Raw genomic sequence first — 15,694 nt, 5'->3', positions numbered from 1 at the left:
TCAGAGCTCTCCCTAGAGTGGGGGAGTATGTGCGATTAATTTATTTTAAAAGAATGCTCAAAGTATTGCTGGGAATACAGTAGAAAACAGAATACACTTCCTTCATTCAGCCTTAGGGTTAAAGAAGGCTTCTTGGAAGTGGGGCCATTTGAGCTATTTACATTCCATGTGAACCACAAACCCTGCTCTTTAGAAGTACTTTGCTCTTGGACTTCAAGAGGAGAGCAATGAGAAAGATGACTTCATACTTTCCCCTATGAAAAAAGAAAGAAAAAACACACGACAACAACAACATTATCACAGGCATCAGAGACTATTTCCTGATGATCTAACACTTAACTATGTATGCTAGCAGCTTACTCAGTGATTCAAGAATATAGAAAAAAAAAAAAACTAAGAAAGGAAATATGGCAGAGAATATGGATTTGGAATTTAACTTTGCTTGTGAGTCTAATGTGAAAGAATGAGAGCTACTTTTCCTTAATCTTCGTCTCAAGAGAAAAGCAAGGATTTGTAACCTAGATGTCACCCCAAGGAAGAGAGTTTCAGATGTTTAGGTTTTCAAAGTAAACAACTGAATCATTCAAGATGGGAAAAGTCCAGAAGTTTCTGAAAGACATGACTCTATCCCAGTGGACTCGATGCCCAGGCAATGTGTGGGTGCTACTGAGGTAACATGAAGACTAGATCTAAAACCTGGGCCCTGCAACTCAGCAGAGACTAAAGATCTAGTGGCCAAGTTTCACATGTACACTGTACCACCAAACCTATGCTTTTCAATGAGCCACTTCAGCAGCCAGACCAGAGGCCCTTCCTCAAGTTTTCTGGAACGTATAAGACCCTCAAATTACTCAAATGACCAAAAGAAGTTGCAAGGCAAAAACAGATGAGATTAAATTCTCAACATCCTTGCTGGGTCAGGAGGGAACACAGCCAAATTTATTTGAACATGAAGAAATACAATACTTCCTGCTCCCAGAGTTGAGGAGCCAATTCATACTCATTTTATATGTTTGACCAAAGTTCAGAAACAAAATCAACCTTTTAAAAAACAAAACCAAGCTCCTAGATCTTTGTAAATGAGTGGCAGGACTTCACATTTTGCAGAGCACCCATATTTACCTCAGACACAGCCAGTCAACTGGAAAACCAGCCAAGCTTGATAAGTTTACCCAATTCCTAACCTTTCCAGACCCTGGAAGAATGTCTGTCTCAAGCAGTTTCAGTTACCGGCCTGAGATGACCCAAGGACTTCCTCCCACTAATAACCATTCGAAAAGAAGGGGGCAAAAATCCACATGCTGAAATGCCCTCCTTGGCCAACCTCCCATTTAACTGTACAAATAGGAACAGAGTAGCTAATGTTTAAATGGAACTAATGTTACCTATCAGTGTTAAAACTCATGTTTTGTGTTTTGTTTTTTCCAAAGACTATATTAACACTGTCTATAGGTAGCAAGAGCTCAATAGTTTCATTTCACTTTTCTAGATAGCAGGCATTCATTGGTTCTTGAATGTTTCATGTCAGGCAGAATTTCTGGCTTACTGTGTTTGATAGAAAGAAAAGAACTCTGGATCAAAACAGAAGGGGAATTGCAAAATGAATTCCAATGAAACATGAGCAAGGAAGTACATCTAAGTAGGTTTTGTTATGACTTAGCATTCAAGGGATAGAGAAAAAAATAAAAAGCAAGTATCCAATGGTTAGATGAAGACGTTTCAGCTCTCCTGTCCTGTGGTCAATCTGCCAAATGCTTTTTTTTCTTCTCTAATCCCATTTTTTAATATCTCATAATTCAAACCTGATTGATCACTTAGTCACATCAGCCTAAACTCACAGACCAATTAAAACAAAATGCTTATGGTAGAGAATCAGGCTTTCAGAGAGCCATCAGCTGCTGGGTTCTAAACATTCCACTAGTCTCATTTCAAGGGCTATGACCCTCCAGGCATGGTTTGATTTTTCAAAGGGGACACATTGCTACTCAGAAGGACTTCTCAGGACACTGTGGGGAAAAAAAGGAGTAAAAACCAGAACAATCTGACAAAAATAGAATGCCTTGTCACCCAAACCCTGAGGCAACTCACACATATGGTGCCGTATTTTAAACATGAAGAAATAGACACAGTCTTAACCGCCTGGTGCTGTTAGGATAGCAACTTCAAGAGAGCACATCCTTCCTGGTAAATGTCTGTGGAGCAGCGTCGTCCTAAGGGAGGCTCTTAGGGGATTGCTGGCAAGGCTGCACGGGGCAGTGGTGTAGGTTCTATGGGGCATCCTCTGAGGGGCCAGGCAGGGGGCTGAGATGGTGCTCAAGGCACAATGTACCCTGACGAAAGGCTCAATTAGTCTGTAGGAAGGGGACCTTTCCCTACTTGGTCCACAGAAGAGCCACATATCTGCAGTTTGTCTAGAGGGGATACATTTCCTTATCTGCAAAAAGGCACTGTATATGCTAACAGCTTGGGAGCTAGGTAAGAAATGGGATGGATAATGATATATCGTCCACAAACCTGACAATGCTGAGACGAGAGGAACCGTCACTTTTAGGTTATTATTGTTCAGTCAGTCATGTCCGACTCTGCAGCCCCATAGACTGCAGCACGCCAGGCTTCCCTGTCCTTCACTATCTCCCGAAGTTTGCTCAAAATCATGTCCATTGAGTCAATGATGCCATCCAACCATCTCATCCTTTGTCATCCCCTTCTCCTCCTACCCTCCATCTTTTTTAGCATCAGGGTCTTTTCCAATGAATTGGCCCTTCTCATCAGATGGCCAAAGTATTAGAGCTTCAACTTCAGCATCAGTCCTTCCAATGAATATTCAGAGTTGATTTCCTTTAGGATTGACTGGTTTGATCTCCTTGCTATCCAAGGAACTCTTCAAGAGTCTTCTCCAGCACCACAGTTCAAATCTCTTGTTCACTTTAGCTCCTAAAGCCCCACCCATCTGCAACCCTGGGATATTGGAGCTTTTGGAAAAAGCCAACCAGAGAGTTGATGCCAGGTCAAGGTTTCCTTCAGGAGAGGGTAGGAGTATAGAAAAGAGGGGGAAGGGCTGACATGTTTCATGTCTAAACTTTATGACGTTTGAGGGCAGGAACTCTGTATTATTCACTATTGTATTCTTAGTACTGTGCATGCAACAAACCTGTGTGGAAGGAATGCACTCAAAGCCATTTTATTCTTTTATCTTGCTTGTGTTTTTAGTAACAGAGAGATGGTTAAACCTATCTTTATTTATTTATTTTTTAATATCCACAAAATTCAATCCTATGTTAATCTGGCAAATAAGGCACCTATGTGAACATTTTTTTAAATCTTTTAAAGGATCATAGGACCTTAGCGCTAAAAGTGTCTTAGTCTAATCTGCTTAGTTGCAATAAAGGCAGCAGTGGTCTAGAGAGTTTAAGTGGCTTGTCATTGATTTCAAAACCAGTTGGAGGCAAAGCCAGAACTGGAGCTCAGAACAATAGATCCCCAAACCCAAAGTCTTTCTCCAAGATCTCTTGACCTGAAACTAAGAGATCAGGCACATATAAGCCTCTAACATGAGTGTTGTCTGCTGTGTTAGGCAGTCAGCCTCCCACGCTGAGAAGGTCGCACCTTTGCAAGCACCAGCCCCATTTCCCTAGTGCTAACTCTGACACTACACAATCAGCTGTATGTTTGTGTACTCTACACACTCCTGGACTCAAAAGTGAGTAATCAGATAGCAATCTGAAAACATTTACATAAATGGGCCCCAAAGAAAATACCTACTAGTCTGTCACTTTCAATTTCTTTGTGAAATGAGCCATGGAACTTTGAAAAACGATCAACACTGCAGAGCACGTAAATGTGTCATACACCATCGCTTAACATTGGAAGGGCTAGGTCAGAGCAGTAATAAACTGGGAAGCCCCATGGAGTCATAGGAAAGTGGTCTGGTTTTGCAAATACCATGCATCACAGATACTGAGGAGACCCACCATAAGGTAGCCAGGATGAAACAAGAGTCATTTCTTTCTCGGGCAAAGTATTCCAGTGACTGCCGTAGAACAAGGTGGAAATTGTTCCTAAAGAATGCTGGATTCCAGACAACTAGGGAATAACATTTAAAAGGGTAACTTTGTCTAGGGAGGAAGTACAGATTTTCTGACCTCCATTTCTAATAACTGGAATGGCATGTGTGTCTGGTAACTCAAAAGGGAAGACCATTATAATAGATGGAACATTTTAGTCAAATAATTACAAGCCATCCCTTACTCAGGCAAAGGAACCAACTGGTTGGGTGTGGTAGGAAAGTGAAAATTCAGAATCTCAATCACATGGGGTCACACAGGCATTTTTGGCACAAGATGAACTTGAAAAATATAATAAAGAAAAAATCTACATCAGGCAACAGATTTATGGGCTGAAAATGTCCCTTTGCCCTTAAAAAGACTTCTGGAAATAGATTTTCATTATATTTTGGACAACATGATGTTCTATCTTTTGTATCTAGAAAGTTCAAAATGAACCAGCTATGAAAGAAAATAACTGTCATACCTTTATGTCTCTTGTTTCTATGCAATATTTTCTCAACTGAGAATATTTCATGCCTGGTATTAATTACCATTTCATTTCTATTGAGTGCCAGTGTTAAAGATGCTGCATTGAAGACATGATGAAAACTAACTAAATTGGCAAAATGGAGTTGAGGGTAGGTGGTTATTCAAGGAGCTTGTGCAGCTTTCTAAAACTTGAAGCTTTTCCATAGCATGGTTCTATACATAAAGAATTTTTATAAATGGCTAAGATTATGGAAGAGAAAAGAAGGGAAGGACCTGAAAGGAAACCTTGTAAACAGCTGTCTAGAACTGAGTTGATATGGTTTAAACTCTAAACCATACCATCCAGCTTAAAATAATCAAGAATGTTAAGGGAGGGGTACTCACAAATTATTCTTTAAAGATAAAGTTGGTTCCCCATTTGAGCAACAACATATAGTAGTGTTGGACTATAACCAAAAATACAAAATGTATAATCATGTATACATACTGATATTAAATTTTAAAATATTAAATAGTGAATGAATGGAGGAAAATAGACCAATCTCCCTTGCAGAAGAATTTCAAATAATTTCCATAGATACTTTACCCTTAACGAGGCTGAGCATAATTCCCCATTCACTCCTTAAGTATGAGTTGTGCACAGTAACTTCTTTCCAAAGGAAGGAAGAGTATATACTGTGAAAGAAGGGAGGTTGGGGTGGGGAGAAAAACTTTACAGTGGAGAGATCTGGCAAACACTACCTCCATCAGTTAATTAAGGCGAACACCAGTGATAAGTCACATTCACACCATGGACCCTTGGTAAGATGTAATGAGTACAGTGTATTATTTCTCTGTGTGTTTTTCTTGTTTGTTTTGTTTTTATTTTGGCATAAAACTCATAACCTAGTCTACTCATGAGGAAAACAAATACATCCCAATTGAGGGATATTCTACGAAATCCCTAGTAGGACTTTCCAAAAGTGTCAGGATCTTCAAAAACGAGAAGAGCTTTTTTTAAAAAACAAAACCAAAAAAAAAACTGTCACAATCAAAGGAGCCTACAGAAACATGATTTCTGAACGTAATGTGGTGTCCTGGAGGGGATTCTGGAATGGGAGAATGACATTAAGAAAAAACTAAGGTCACAGTATGGACTTTAGTTAAAAGTAACATATCAACATGGGTTCAAGTATGCCATAGTAATGTCACATTCTAACAACAGGGGAAACTGGGCCATGGAAACTCCCTGGACCATATTTCTGTTTTTTCTGTATTTTTCTAAAATAACTCTAAAATAAACATTCATTTAAAAAAATAAAACGGAAGTTGGTTTTGGCAAAAAGGACAATAGAAGAGGTGAGGAAATAGAAGTTAATAGTCAAAAAGTAGGAGCTCTCAACCCAATGGAGCCTGATGTGTCAGCATTAGAAAAACACGAAGTCAAAATTCACCTCTGAATGCCAAGGAGAACTGTTTGAAACAATGCATTAAGAAAAGTGAGGAGGTATTCATAAGCACAATGAACACTTTGCCTGAACAGGAGCAAAAGAATAAGCCGCCTGTGGGAAGGCAAACAGGCCAGGGTCACAGACACGTCTTACGTAGCATCTAAAATGAGATAAAGCACCCGATGAGAGGAAAGTGTTAAGCAAACAGGGCCCAAGTTAGCCACAAGAACTCCCATGTTATGTGTTCTCCCTAGTGTTTCTAATTATGAGGAAGTTAAATTCTTTCTACAAAAATATCACATTGACATTTTTTGTCACTTTTACAAAGGTTTTGATGTCTCGATACAGACAGGAACTGCTTCTCACTACTTTGAATTTTGCCTCCTAGGAAAGAACCTGAAAACAACATCTTGCAACACTGGATCTGACCAGCCTTCCATTTCAGCAGCAGGTTCTTAATTTGGAAGGACTGAATCATCCATTTCTCACCTTTCTCACCAGCCAAGTATTTTTAACTTACTGTCAGCTACGGAGTGAACATAGTCTATAAGAGAAAAGATAGCCCATTTTTCACTTTTCCACTTTTGGCTGCTGAACCCAAGAATGCATCACAGCAAAAAGGAGGGTCTTTTATATGAAAATAATATTGGTTTAACATTTTTTTTTCCATTTTGTTAAGTACCTAAAATGAGTCCCTGCTACTGACAGGACCCACTTCTTACCTAGAGGCAGCTTTTCTGCACTCTCTGAAGTACAGAAACTGTGGGCAGCAGCCTTGAGCTCCCCAGTGGCCAGGGTAGGAAGGTCATGGGGATGCATCCAGTTCCCCATACCAGAAGGACCTGACCTGGAAGTTGAGCCTCTGTGGACCTGTTTTCCTTGACCTCCAGGTTCTGGAATGGGAAAGAGACAAATCTTGAAGTGTTGCTCAAGAGCCACTGGACACACTGATAGTCAGAAACTCAACTTCATAAAAACACTTAATTTCAACATCTAAAAGAAACAGTTGAGGTTCTATTAGATTCTTAGGTTTAAATTGAGAAAATGAAAGTAGGGAGAGGCCAAATAAAGCAAAACTTTGAATAAGAAGAGAGCGGCATTTTCTCATCATCCGTTTAAGCAGATAAAATGGCAATTAAAAACATTTACGCATGGCTTTTGTTTCTCGTTTTGTCTGTTTGCATGACAGATAAAGAATAAAGAATAGATTTCATGGTCAGGGACAGAAAGGCATATGGCAATGACTGGGTGTTGCAGAATGATGAAATTCAGTTCTATTTAGTGCAATGAAGAACAAAGGAATAGATTATACCTTGGAACAGAAAGGCAAGGAGAAATATCAGAGCCAAAGAAGACAATGATGAACAGAGAGGCATGCTGAGTACATACTCCATGCCCAAAAGTGTGGGCACAAAGAAGATGAGGGAATTTAAGATGAGAAAAATTTACCCGATCAGAGTGAGGTGCTAAAGGTGGGGAGGCTTAAAGACAAGTGTTTGGGTAAAAGCCTGCATAGTCCATGCAGAAGGAAATAGTGAAAATGTTTGAAGAAAAGCCCAAAGTATCTGGTTTGTCCTCAGAGTCTTTCAAGACATACTGGATAGACGAGTCAAACTCAAGTCCATTAAAAAGTAAATAATCATAGCAAACACTTCTATAGCAACTGCTCTATACCAGACACATGTAAAATAATAACTCAATAATCCTATGAGGCAGGGACTTAGTTGTCCTACTTTACAAATGCAGAAACTGAGACACGACAGGGTCAGGTGACTTACCCGCGGTTACACAGGTGATCACAGCTGCCATCAGACAAAAGCTGCCTGCCACCTGCAAAGAACATGCATCCTCACCTTAGAACTGTGTTGCCATCTAAAATAATTGTTTCAAAGTGAACTGTTTGGAACCACTGTATTTCTCTTACATTTGTTCTTTCACTCAATGGTGCTATAAATATCTACTGAATGCACTCTATGCACCAAGCACTGTTACAGGTTTTAGGGGTAAGAAACAAAATATCCATGCCTTTCTGAGCATACGCTTTAGTGAGGGACAACAGGTAAATTAATATCCGTGAGAATGATATAGTATATTATATGGAAATGAGTATAGCAGAGTCACGCTTCCCTGGTGGCTCAGTGGTAAAGAATTCACCTGCCAATGCAGGAGAGGTGGGTTTGATCCCTTGCTCAGGAAGATCCCCTGGAGAAAGAAATTGCAACCCAGTTCAGTATTCTTGCCTGGAAAATCCCATGAACAGAGGAGTCTGGCTGGCTACCATCCACGGTATCACAAAAGAGTCAAACACAACTTAGCAACTAAACCACAATAATTCCAGGCAGAGGGATCAGCAAGCGTGAGTACCCTCAGGTCAAAATGGCACAAGATGTCCAGGGGGATTCTGTAGCCAGAGTGCATTTATCTCTGGTTAAGTCCCTAGGCCAAGCTTTAAAGTGTCTTTTACTCCATAAAAACGTGAAATACAAGTGATCTTTAAACTACATGTACTTCACACACTGTTCTCCAGAAGGATTCCCTTCACATATCATTCTTCCAGAAATAACTTGAAGGCCACCAGCTCCTCCCAGAGTCTTCTTTTATCTCTTGCTAGAAGTGGTACATGCCTTTTCCAAATCCCTTATGTTATGTGCCATTTCCCACCTTGCTTCTGATGAGAGTTGCCTTTCTATCTTATCCTCTCTTTAAATAATACATTCACTGAGGGCAGGAAATGGACCTGGTTAACTGTTTCATTCTCTAGAGTTTAGCCTTGCTCAGAATTAGAATTCAACAAACATTTGAGAAGGTTTGACTGTGTTCAGTTCAGTTCAGTTGCTCAGTCATGTCCGACTCTTTGCGACCCCATGAATTGAGCACACCAGGCCTCCCTGTCCATTACCAACTCCCAGAGTTCACCCAAACTCATGTCCATCGAATTGGTGATCCCATCCAGCCATCTCATCCTCTGTCATCCCCTTCCCCTCCTGCCCCCAATCCCTCCCAGCATCAGGGTCTTTTCCATAGAGTCAACTCTTCGCATGCAGTGGCCAAAGTATTGGAATTTCAGCTTTAGCATCATTCCTTCCAAAGAACACCCAGGACTGATATCCTTTAGAATGGACTGGTTGGATCTCCTTGTAGTCCAGGGGACTCTCAAGAGTCCTCTCCAACACCACAGTTCAAAAGCATCAGTTCTTCAGTGCTCAGCTTTCTTCACAGTCCAACTCTCACATCCATACATGACCACAGGAAAAACCATAGCCTTGACTAGACAAACCTTGGTTGGCAAAATAATGTCTCTGCTTTTGAATATGCTATCTAGGTTGGTCATAACTTTCCTTCCAAGGAGTAAATGTCTTTTAATTTCACAGCTGCAATCACCATCTGCAGTGATTTTGGAGCCCAAAAAAATAAAATCTGACACTGTTTCCACTATTTCCCATGTATTTCCCATGAAGTGATGGGCCCAGATGCCATGATCTTAGTTTTCTGAATGTTGAGCTTTAAGCCAACTTTTTCACTCTCCACTTTCACTTTCATCAAGAGGCTTTTTAGTTCCTCTTCACTTTCTGCCATAAGGGTGGTGTCATCTGCATATCTGAGGTTATTGATATTTCTCCTGGCAATCTTGATTCCAGCTTGTGCTTCTTCCAGCCCAGCATTTCTCATGATGTACTCTACATATAAGTTAAATAAGCAGGGTGACAATATGTTGTCACTCTGTGCTTTCCATCAAATTAAGCTCCAAATTAGAATATCATTAATTTCACATCTGTATTTTATTATAATGATGGAAACATATTGTTAACCATACTTTCTTGAATTTTTAATATTCACAAAGGTTTTTACCAAACTACTGCAACTCATCAACAAAGTTACAAGCTAATATTTTAAGCTTCAATGATCTTAAAGAGTAGCACATCTTTCCCACACAACCATAAAAGAAAAAGATTAGTTTCAACAACTTTGTTGTAAATAAATAAAATGGCAGACTGCAAAATATCTTTGCTTATGTAATCAAAAAGAAAAAAGAATAACATACTTAAATATCTCAAGTAGATAAAACATGTAAAAACTAGATCAAATTTTCTTTTTCTTTTTTTTTGTCTAATTTGGCATTGACTAGTGGCTTATGACGTACTACTTCCTGACTGGAAAATCAATTACACAAGATGTCTTTTGTAAGGAAATGTAAAAATCTGACATAGGGTTGTTACGATACTATAGCCAATAAGTCACCATCGAACTGCTTTCAAAAACTGAGATGTAGAGAAAAATGTAAGAAGAGTGCTACAGAATTTAAAAGAATTTGCACTGAATTTCTCTTTATTCCTCTGGTGTAGAAAGTAGCCTAAAATGTCATATAACAACAACAAAAACAAGAGTCATATAACCAATCTGAAGTTGACCAAGCAGACATTGCAGTTCCATGATTATTATTACTTTTAAGAGTAAGAAATAATGAGGGAAATCATGAGAGAAAAAATGCCTCTTTATTTGGGGAAAACAACCTTCTTATTTAGGATTGTTTCCCTCTTTTGTGCTTTCTCTCTGTGAGGTGATTTGGGTGACACTAGGCTGGGGTCCATGGCCTCTGTAGAGGAGACTCCTTTGGGGAAGCTGGCCCCTGGCTCGAGGAAGGCTATTCCATAGACCCCAATCTAATCTCCAGTTGGACGGCAGATGATCACTGCTGATGCTTGGACTGGACAGCCCAGTGCCCACACAGGACTCCGTCTTATTGCAGAGGGACTGAGAGGGGAAAGCAGAGGCAGAGTTCTAGACATTAGACCTTAGAAACTTCTCAGTCCCAAGGAAACATAATTTAACACTCTGGGCCATCCTGGGTTTCAAAATATGAGCCTCTCTAAGTAGAAATCATTTCCCCCTTTCCCCTTCCCTCTTCCTAACCCATAATTGTCTTTCCTTCCAAATCATAATAGCATGACTTCCTTAATTGTCTTGGATACAATTTTTTTCCCAAAGCCAAAGCTAGTTGTCATTCTCACCATCCACAATAAGAATGTTCAGAGTACCTACCACATGACTCACTGCTAAATTTGGAAAATTCATGCTGAGCAAGACAAATATGGTCCTTGTATTCATTAAGGATAGAAGGAAAAAATGAGTGCCCAGAAGAATAGGGAGCAACAACCTTTGATCAACTTGATACAAGAATGTATCACACAATGAAAGATATTTGTAAGCACTGATAGAAAATGAGGTCCTTAGGGCTATGTCAGAATCACATGGGGAGGCCTGTCAAGCTCCACCACCAACAGTCACCACCACCACCCCACCTCTTCCCCAATGCCAGTGCTAACCACCTTTCCAGGTCCTCTCCTACCCAAGATAATGGCAACATTTGTAAATTTCTTCTCAGAATCCTTTCTTCCACCCTCCCACCCCATCCCAGTAGTCTATAGTGGGTAAGCGGGGCTGCATTGGGAAAATAGGGTACTTTTTTCCAAAGTTCATTCATGAAATTAGCAGAGGCAGGCACCCAAGGCAAACAAATAAACAAACAAAACTTCTGGAGATTCTGAAGATTTATCTTTGACTATCAAAAGTCAAATCCTGTAAGACTCAGAACAAGCATTTATAAAATGGGAAAACTTGAGCAGGGAACCGGACAGCCAAAGAGCAGTATTGGGACCACTTGGGGAAGAGCTAAAAGTCTGAGAGGCTCATGTGCCAGAGGACCTGAAGACTCACTGGGCACACTGCCCTCTCTCCGGATTGACATTTGGGAACCACAGTTGTGTCCACACCAGAAGTCACAGGTGAGAGCAGGGATCTCAGAGCAGAAGAGGCTTTGAGATTTCCGGGCTTCCCACAATGTGTTTCAGACACTTAGCTCACAGAAAAGCCCTGTGTCCAACATGGACTGTAAGTTTCCCAGGGCTGAAGGGAGAAAACACACGGCAGACCCCCCGGTCAGTCCCCAAAGTAATGTCTTCCACAGGGCAGTACATGGAAAACAGCTGGGAGTTTCAGAGGAGGGACACCCCCACCCCCACACTACCAAAAAAATGAGTTATAGAAGTGGCTGAGGGAGGTGATGACTCATGGTTCTGGGGTAAAGGATACAGACGGCATAAACCCGGCATTTGTTACAAATGAAATATCCATAACAAATTCTACTAGAGTCACTAATAGGAGAGTTAGAAACTAAATAGTGTTCGTATCCACACCAGAAGAGGCAACATCACATCTAAATTCACTGCATTTGCCACAAGGAGTTTATAGAGTGTAGGTCTTTGGGAGACCAAAGAGCAAATGGAAGGAGACTCCACTTAGAGCACAAGAGCCATCAGAGGAAGACAGAAAACCTGATGACCTTTCTCCTATGCCATAATAATCTGCCAGCGACTAAGGGAAAGCAGAAAGAAAGGGAGGAAAATTCTGATTAGACCGAATATTAAACCAAAAGAAACAAAGATTTAAACTAGAAGGGAATGTTGTCGAAGTGACAACAGAAAGTTTTCAATTAAAAGCAGAGTAAGAGACTCCAGGGTAAATTTCAGATATAAAGAAAAGTTTTGGCTTTGCATATTCAAGCTTGTGGACTTATAACACTCACATCTTTTTTGGGGAGTGTGGCACCAAAGAACAGATACTCCCCAACAAATTTATTAACAGCACATGGCAGGATCAGAGACACACCATAAATCTAAATTATCTTCTTTCTCAACACTGGAAAAAACATGGTAAACTTATAAACAAAGTTAGTAATGGGCAACCAACTGAAGATCATAAGAAACTATAGTGATTAATTAATTCCGCCAAAGACCACTGCATGGTTTTTCTCATTGCAACATTTTGTTATAAATGAATAATCCAGAGCAATTTCTAACAGAGTTACTAAAAGGAGAGTTAGAAACTAATTAACAATTGTGTCTACTCCAGAAGAGGCACTATCACATGTCAACTCACTGGACTTGCCCTGGGGAAGCATAGAGACACAGTGGTTAGAGCATGAGCTCTGGAGTCAGGGATGTGACTTCTAATTCCAACTCTGCACTGATACACACAATAACATGTGTGAATCCCAAATGCATCAATTACAACAAGTGAAAGAAGTCAAATACAAAAGACTATATACCATGTGTGCTAAGTCACTTCAGTTGTGTGCAACTCTCTGTGACCCTATGGACTGTAGCCCTCCAGAGTCCTCTGTCCATGGGTTCTCCAGGCAAGAATACTGGAGTGGGTATAATTCCATGACCTTCTCCAGCGGATCTTCCCAACCCAAAGATCAAACCCACATCTCTTACATCTCCTGCATTGGCAGGTAGATTCTTTACCACTAGCACCACCTGGTAAGCCCTATATACTGTGTGATTATTCCATCTAAATGATATTTTGGAAAAGGCAAGTTTATAAGAGCAAAACAGATCAGTGGTTGCTAGACCTGAATGCAAGAGTATGGGTTGACTAGAAAGGGTCTGGAGAATTTGCAGTGGGGATGGGAAAATTCTACATCCACAAGTCACTTGTCATTTGTCAAAACTCATATAAATGTATGTCAAAGAAAGTGGAGTCATGTACGGATTTGAGAGTTGGACCATAAAGAAAGCTGAATGCCAAAGAATTGATTCTTTTGAATTGTGATGCTGGAGAAGACTATTGAGAGTCCCTTGGACAGCAAGGAGATCAAACCATCAATCCTAAAAGAAATCAACCCCGAATATTCACTGGAAGGACTGATGCTGAAGCTAACTTCTAATACTTTGGCCACCTGATGTGAAAAGCCAACTCAGTGAAAAAGACCCGGATGCTGCCAAAGAGGTCAGGAGGAGAAGGGGTTGACAGAGGATAAGATGGTTGGATGGCACCACCAACTTAATGTAAGTGAGTTTGAGCCAGCTCCAGGAGATAGTGAAGGACAGGGAAGCCTGGCATGCTCAGTCCATGGGATCACAAAGAGTTGGACATGACTGAACAATAACAAAGAGAGTGAATTTTACTGGATGTAAATTTAAAAATAGGTGCTTTCTTTAAAAATAAAAAAATCCCCATTTTGCCCATTAAATGGCTGTTGCCCCAGTTACCAAATCTTTTTGTGCTTCAGTTCCTTTACTGCAAAAGATTAATAGAAGCACCTTCTACACAGGAGCACTATGAGGATTAATTGAGGTAGTATGAATAAAATATTGAGTTAGCCAAAAAAGTTTGTTCAGGTTTTAGATCTCTGGAAAAAAACAAAACGAACTTCTTGGCCAACTTAGTACTTAGAGTCTGTCACATTGGAAAGCCTTGGTGAACAATCATCGTCATCATCTTCACCATCACTGTCAACACCCTTATCTGCACTGGGTCTAGTAGATTCTGTGATGCTCTGCTAAGACCCCTCTTCAACCGTGCACCGACCAGTTCCCTAGGTGCTGAGAGTATCGGCTGCTATACCCTCCAGCTGCCTTCCTCACTGGACACTGTCCTCCAGTCCAGGCCTATCAGCCAGTCATCAGCTACTGGTGGTCCCAGGTGTAATCTCGGGTTGATGTACCAACCCCCATTCTCAAAAGTTGGGACAGTTCTGAAGGGCCATCTCAACTCCAGAACTTTCAGTAGGATTGACTTTGGCCTCAACTGCAACCACAAGGTGGGTCAAACACTGCTCAGCTGTGACATCTTCTTCACAGTCAGTAAAGAAAATAAGTGTACAGACTCTGGAGACAGACTGCCTGGGTTCATTTCCTGACTTGGCTATCGCCATGGGACCTTGGAAGTCACTTACCTCCTCTGTGGCTAGGTTTCCTCATGGGGTTCTGGCAAGGATAAAATGAGCTAATGCATGTAGCAGCACTTTGAACAGTACCTGGCACATAGCAAACACTGAATTAACTGCTGTTATTACCCAGCTCCCAAGGATCCAGCCTTCATCTGAATCTCTGTGACCTTCACTGTCTGATCATTTTCTCTTAGCTTATTTCAAAACATTACTTATAGATTTTTTTTTCTTTTTTGTGTGCTTTTTTGCTTTATTTTAATTGGAGGATAATTACTTCACAATATTGTGACAGGTTTTGCCATACACGTTATTTACATTTTTAATCCAAATCCATGTTTTATGTTGTTTCATCTCAACTAAAAATATTAGTCCTATATTTTTCAGTTCACAAGATGGGAATTCAGAGAAATGATATGATTTGCCTGAGACCACACAGTCAGACAGTGTGACACCAATTTTTCATCAGAATATGGGTTTTTCAGGTTATACCGCACTAGTTATATAAGCAGCTGTTGTAAAACCTGTTCCATTATATATATTTAAGTGTATGTGCTATGTAAAATACAGATCTCAATGAGGAGACAGTCATTATGTAAAAGTTGGAAAATATTAAAGCATGATTGTTCAACAGCCTCTCCCAAATACTGCGAAGCCTATTACATTCCCAACAAATCATTGGTTGTCTGGTCTCTGAATATTTTCAGTGACAAGGAGCTCATACTTCCCGAGACAGCTTGGTTTTGTGATGCTCTCTCCATTGGTAGGGAGCTATCTATATTAAGCTGCTTTGACTAACTACTACTTTGCTTCATTGGTTTTAGCTTTGCCTCAGGAGCCACACCAAATAAAATAAATCCTTCATCCATGTACTACCCCTCCAAATACTTGAAAACAGTTATGATATTCCCATTCTTGTTTTCAAGCTCAGTAATGAAGATTATCTTTCCCCAACCCTCCCACCACAAAGTTTTCAGCCACCTTTCCATCCCATGCAC

The 15,694-nt window shown here is 40.4% G+C and overlaps 1 protein-coding gene across 2 annotated transcripts in view; it reads right to left on the bottom strand.

Annotated features, from left to right (window-relative positions):
• LOC147379565 (uncharacterized) overlaps positions 1–15,694 on the bottom strand; it is a 553,375-nt gene that overhangs the window by 133,227 nt on the left and 404,454 nt on the right. For both annotated transcript variants that reach the window (XM_086319040.1, XM_086319037.1), the window contains exons 2-3: positions 7,744–7,795; positions 6,688–6,858 (exon numbers count right to left, since the gene is read on the bottom strand). In XM_086319040.1, the coding sequence (XP_086175166.1) occupies positions 6,688–6,858; positions 7,744–7,774 (202 nt within the window). In that variant the 5' untranslated portion in view covers positions 7,775–7,795. The remainder of the gene's footprint in view (positions 1–6,687; positions 6,859–7,743; positions 7,796–15,694) is intronic.

Source organism: Bos grunniens, chromosome 1, assembly GCF_055505025.1.
Source record: "Bos grunniens cultivar Pamir isolate PY7600 chromosome 1, Bosgru_T2T1.0, whole genome shotgun sequence".
Taxonomy (NCBI): Eukaryota; Metazoa; Chordata; class Mammalia; order Artiodactyla; family Bovidae; genus Bos; species Bos grunniens.
Note: the sequence above shows the minus strand (reverse complement) of the source record. Positions and strands in the feature narration are given on the sequence as shown.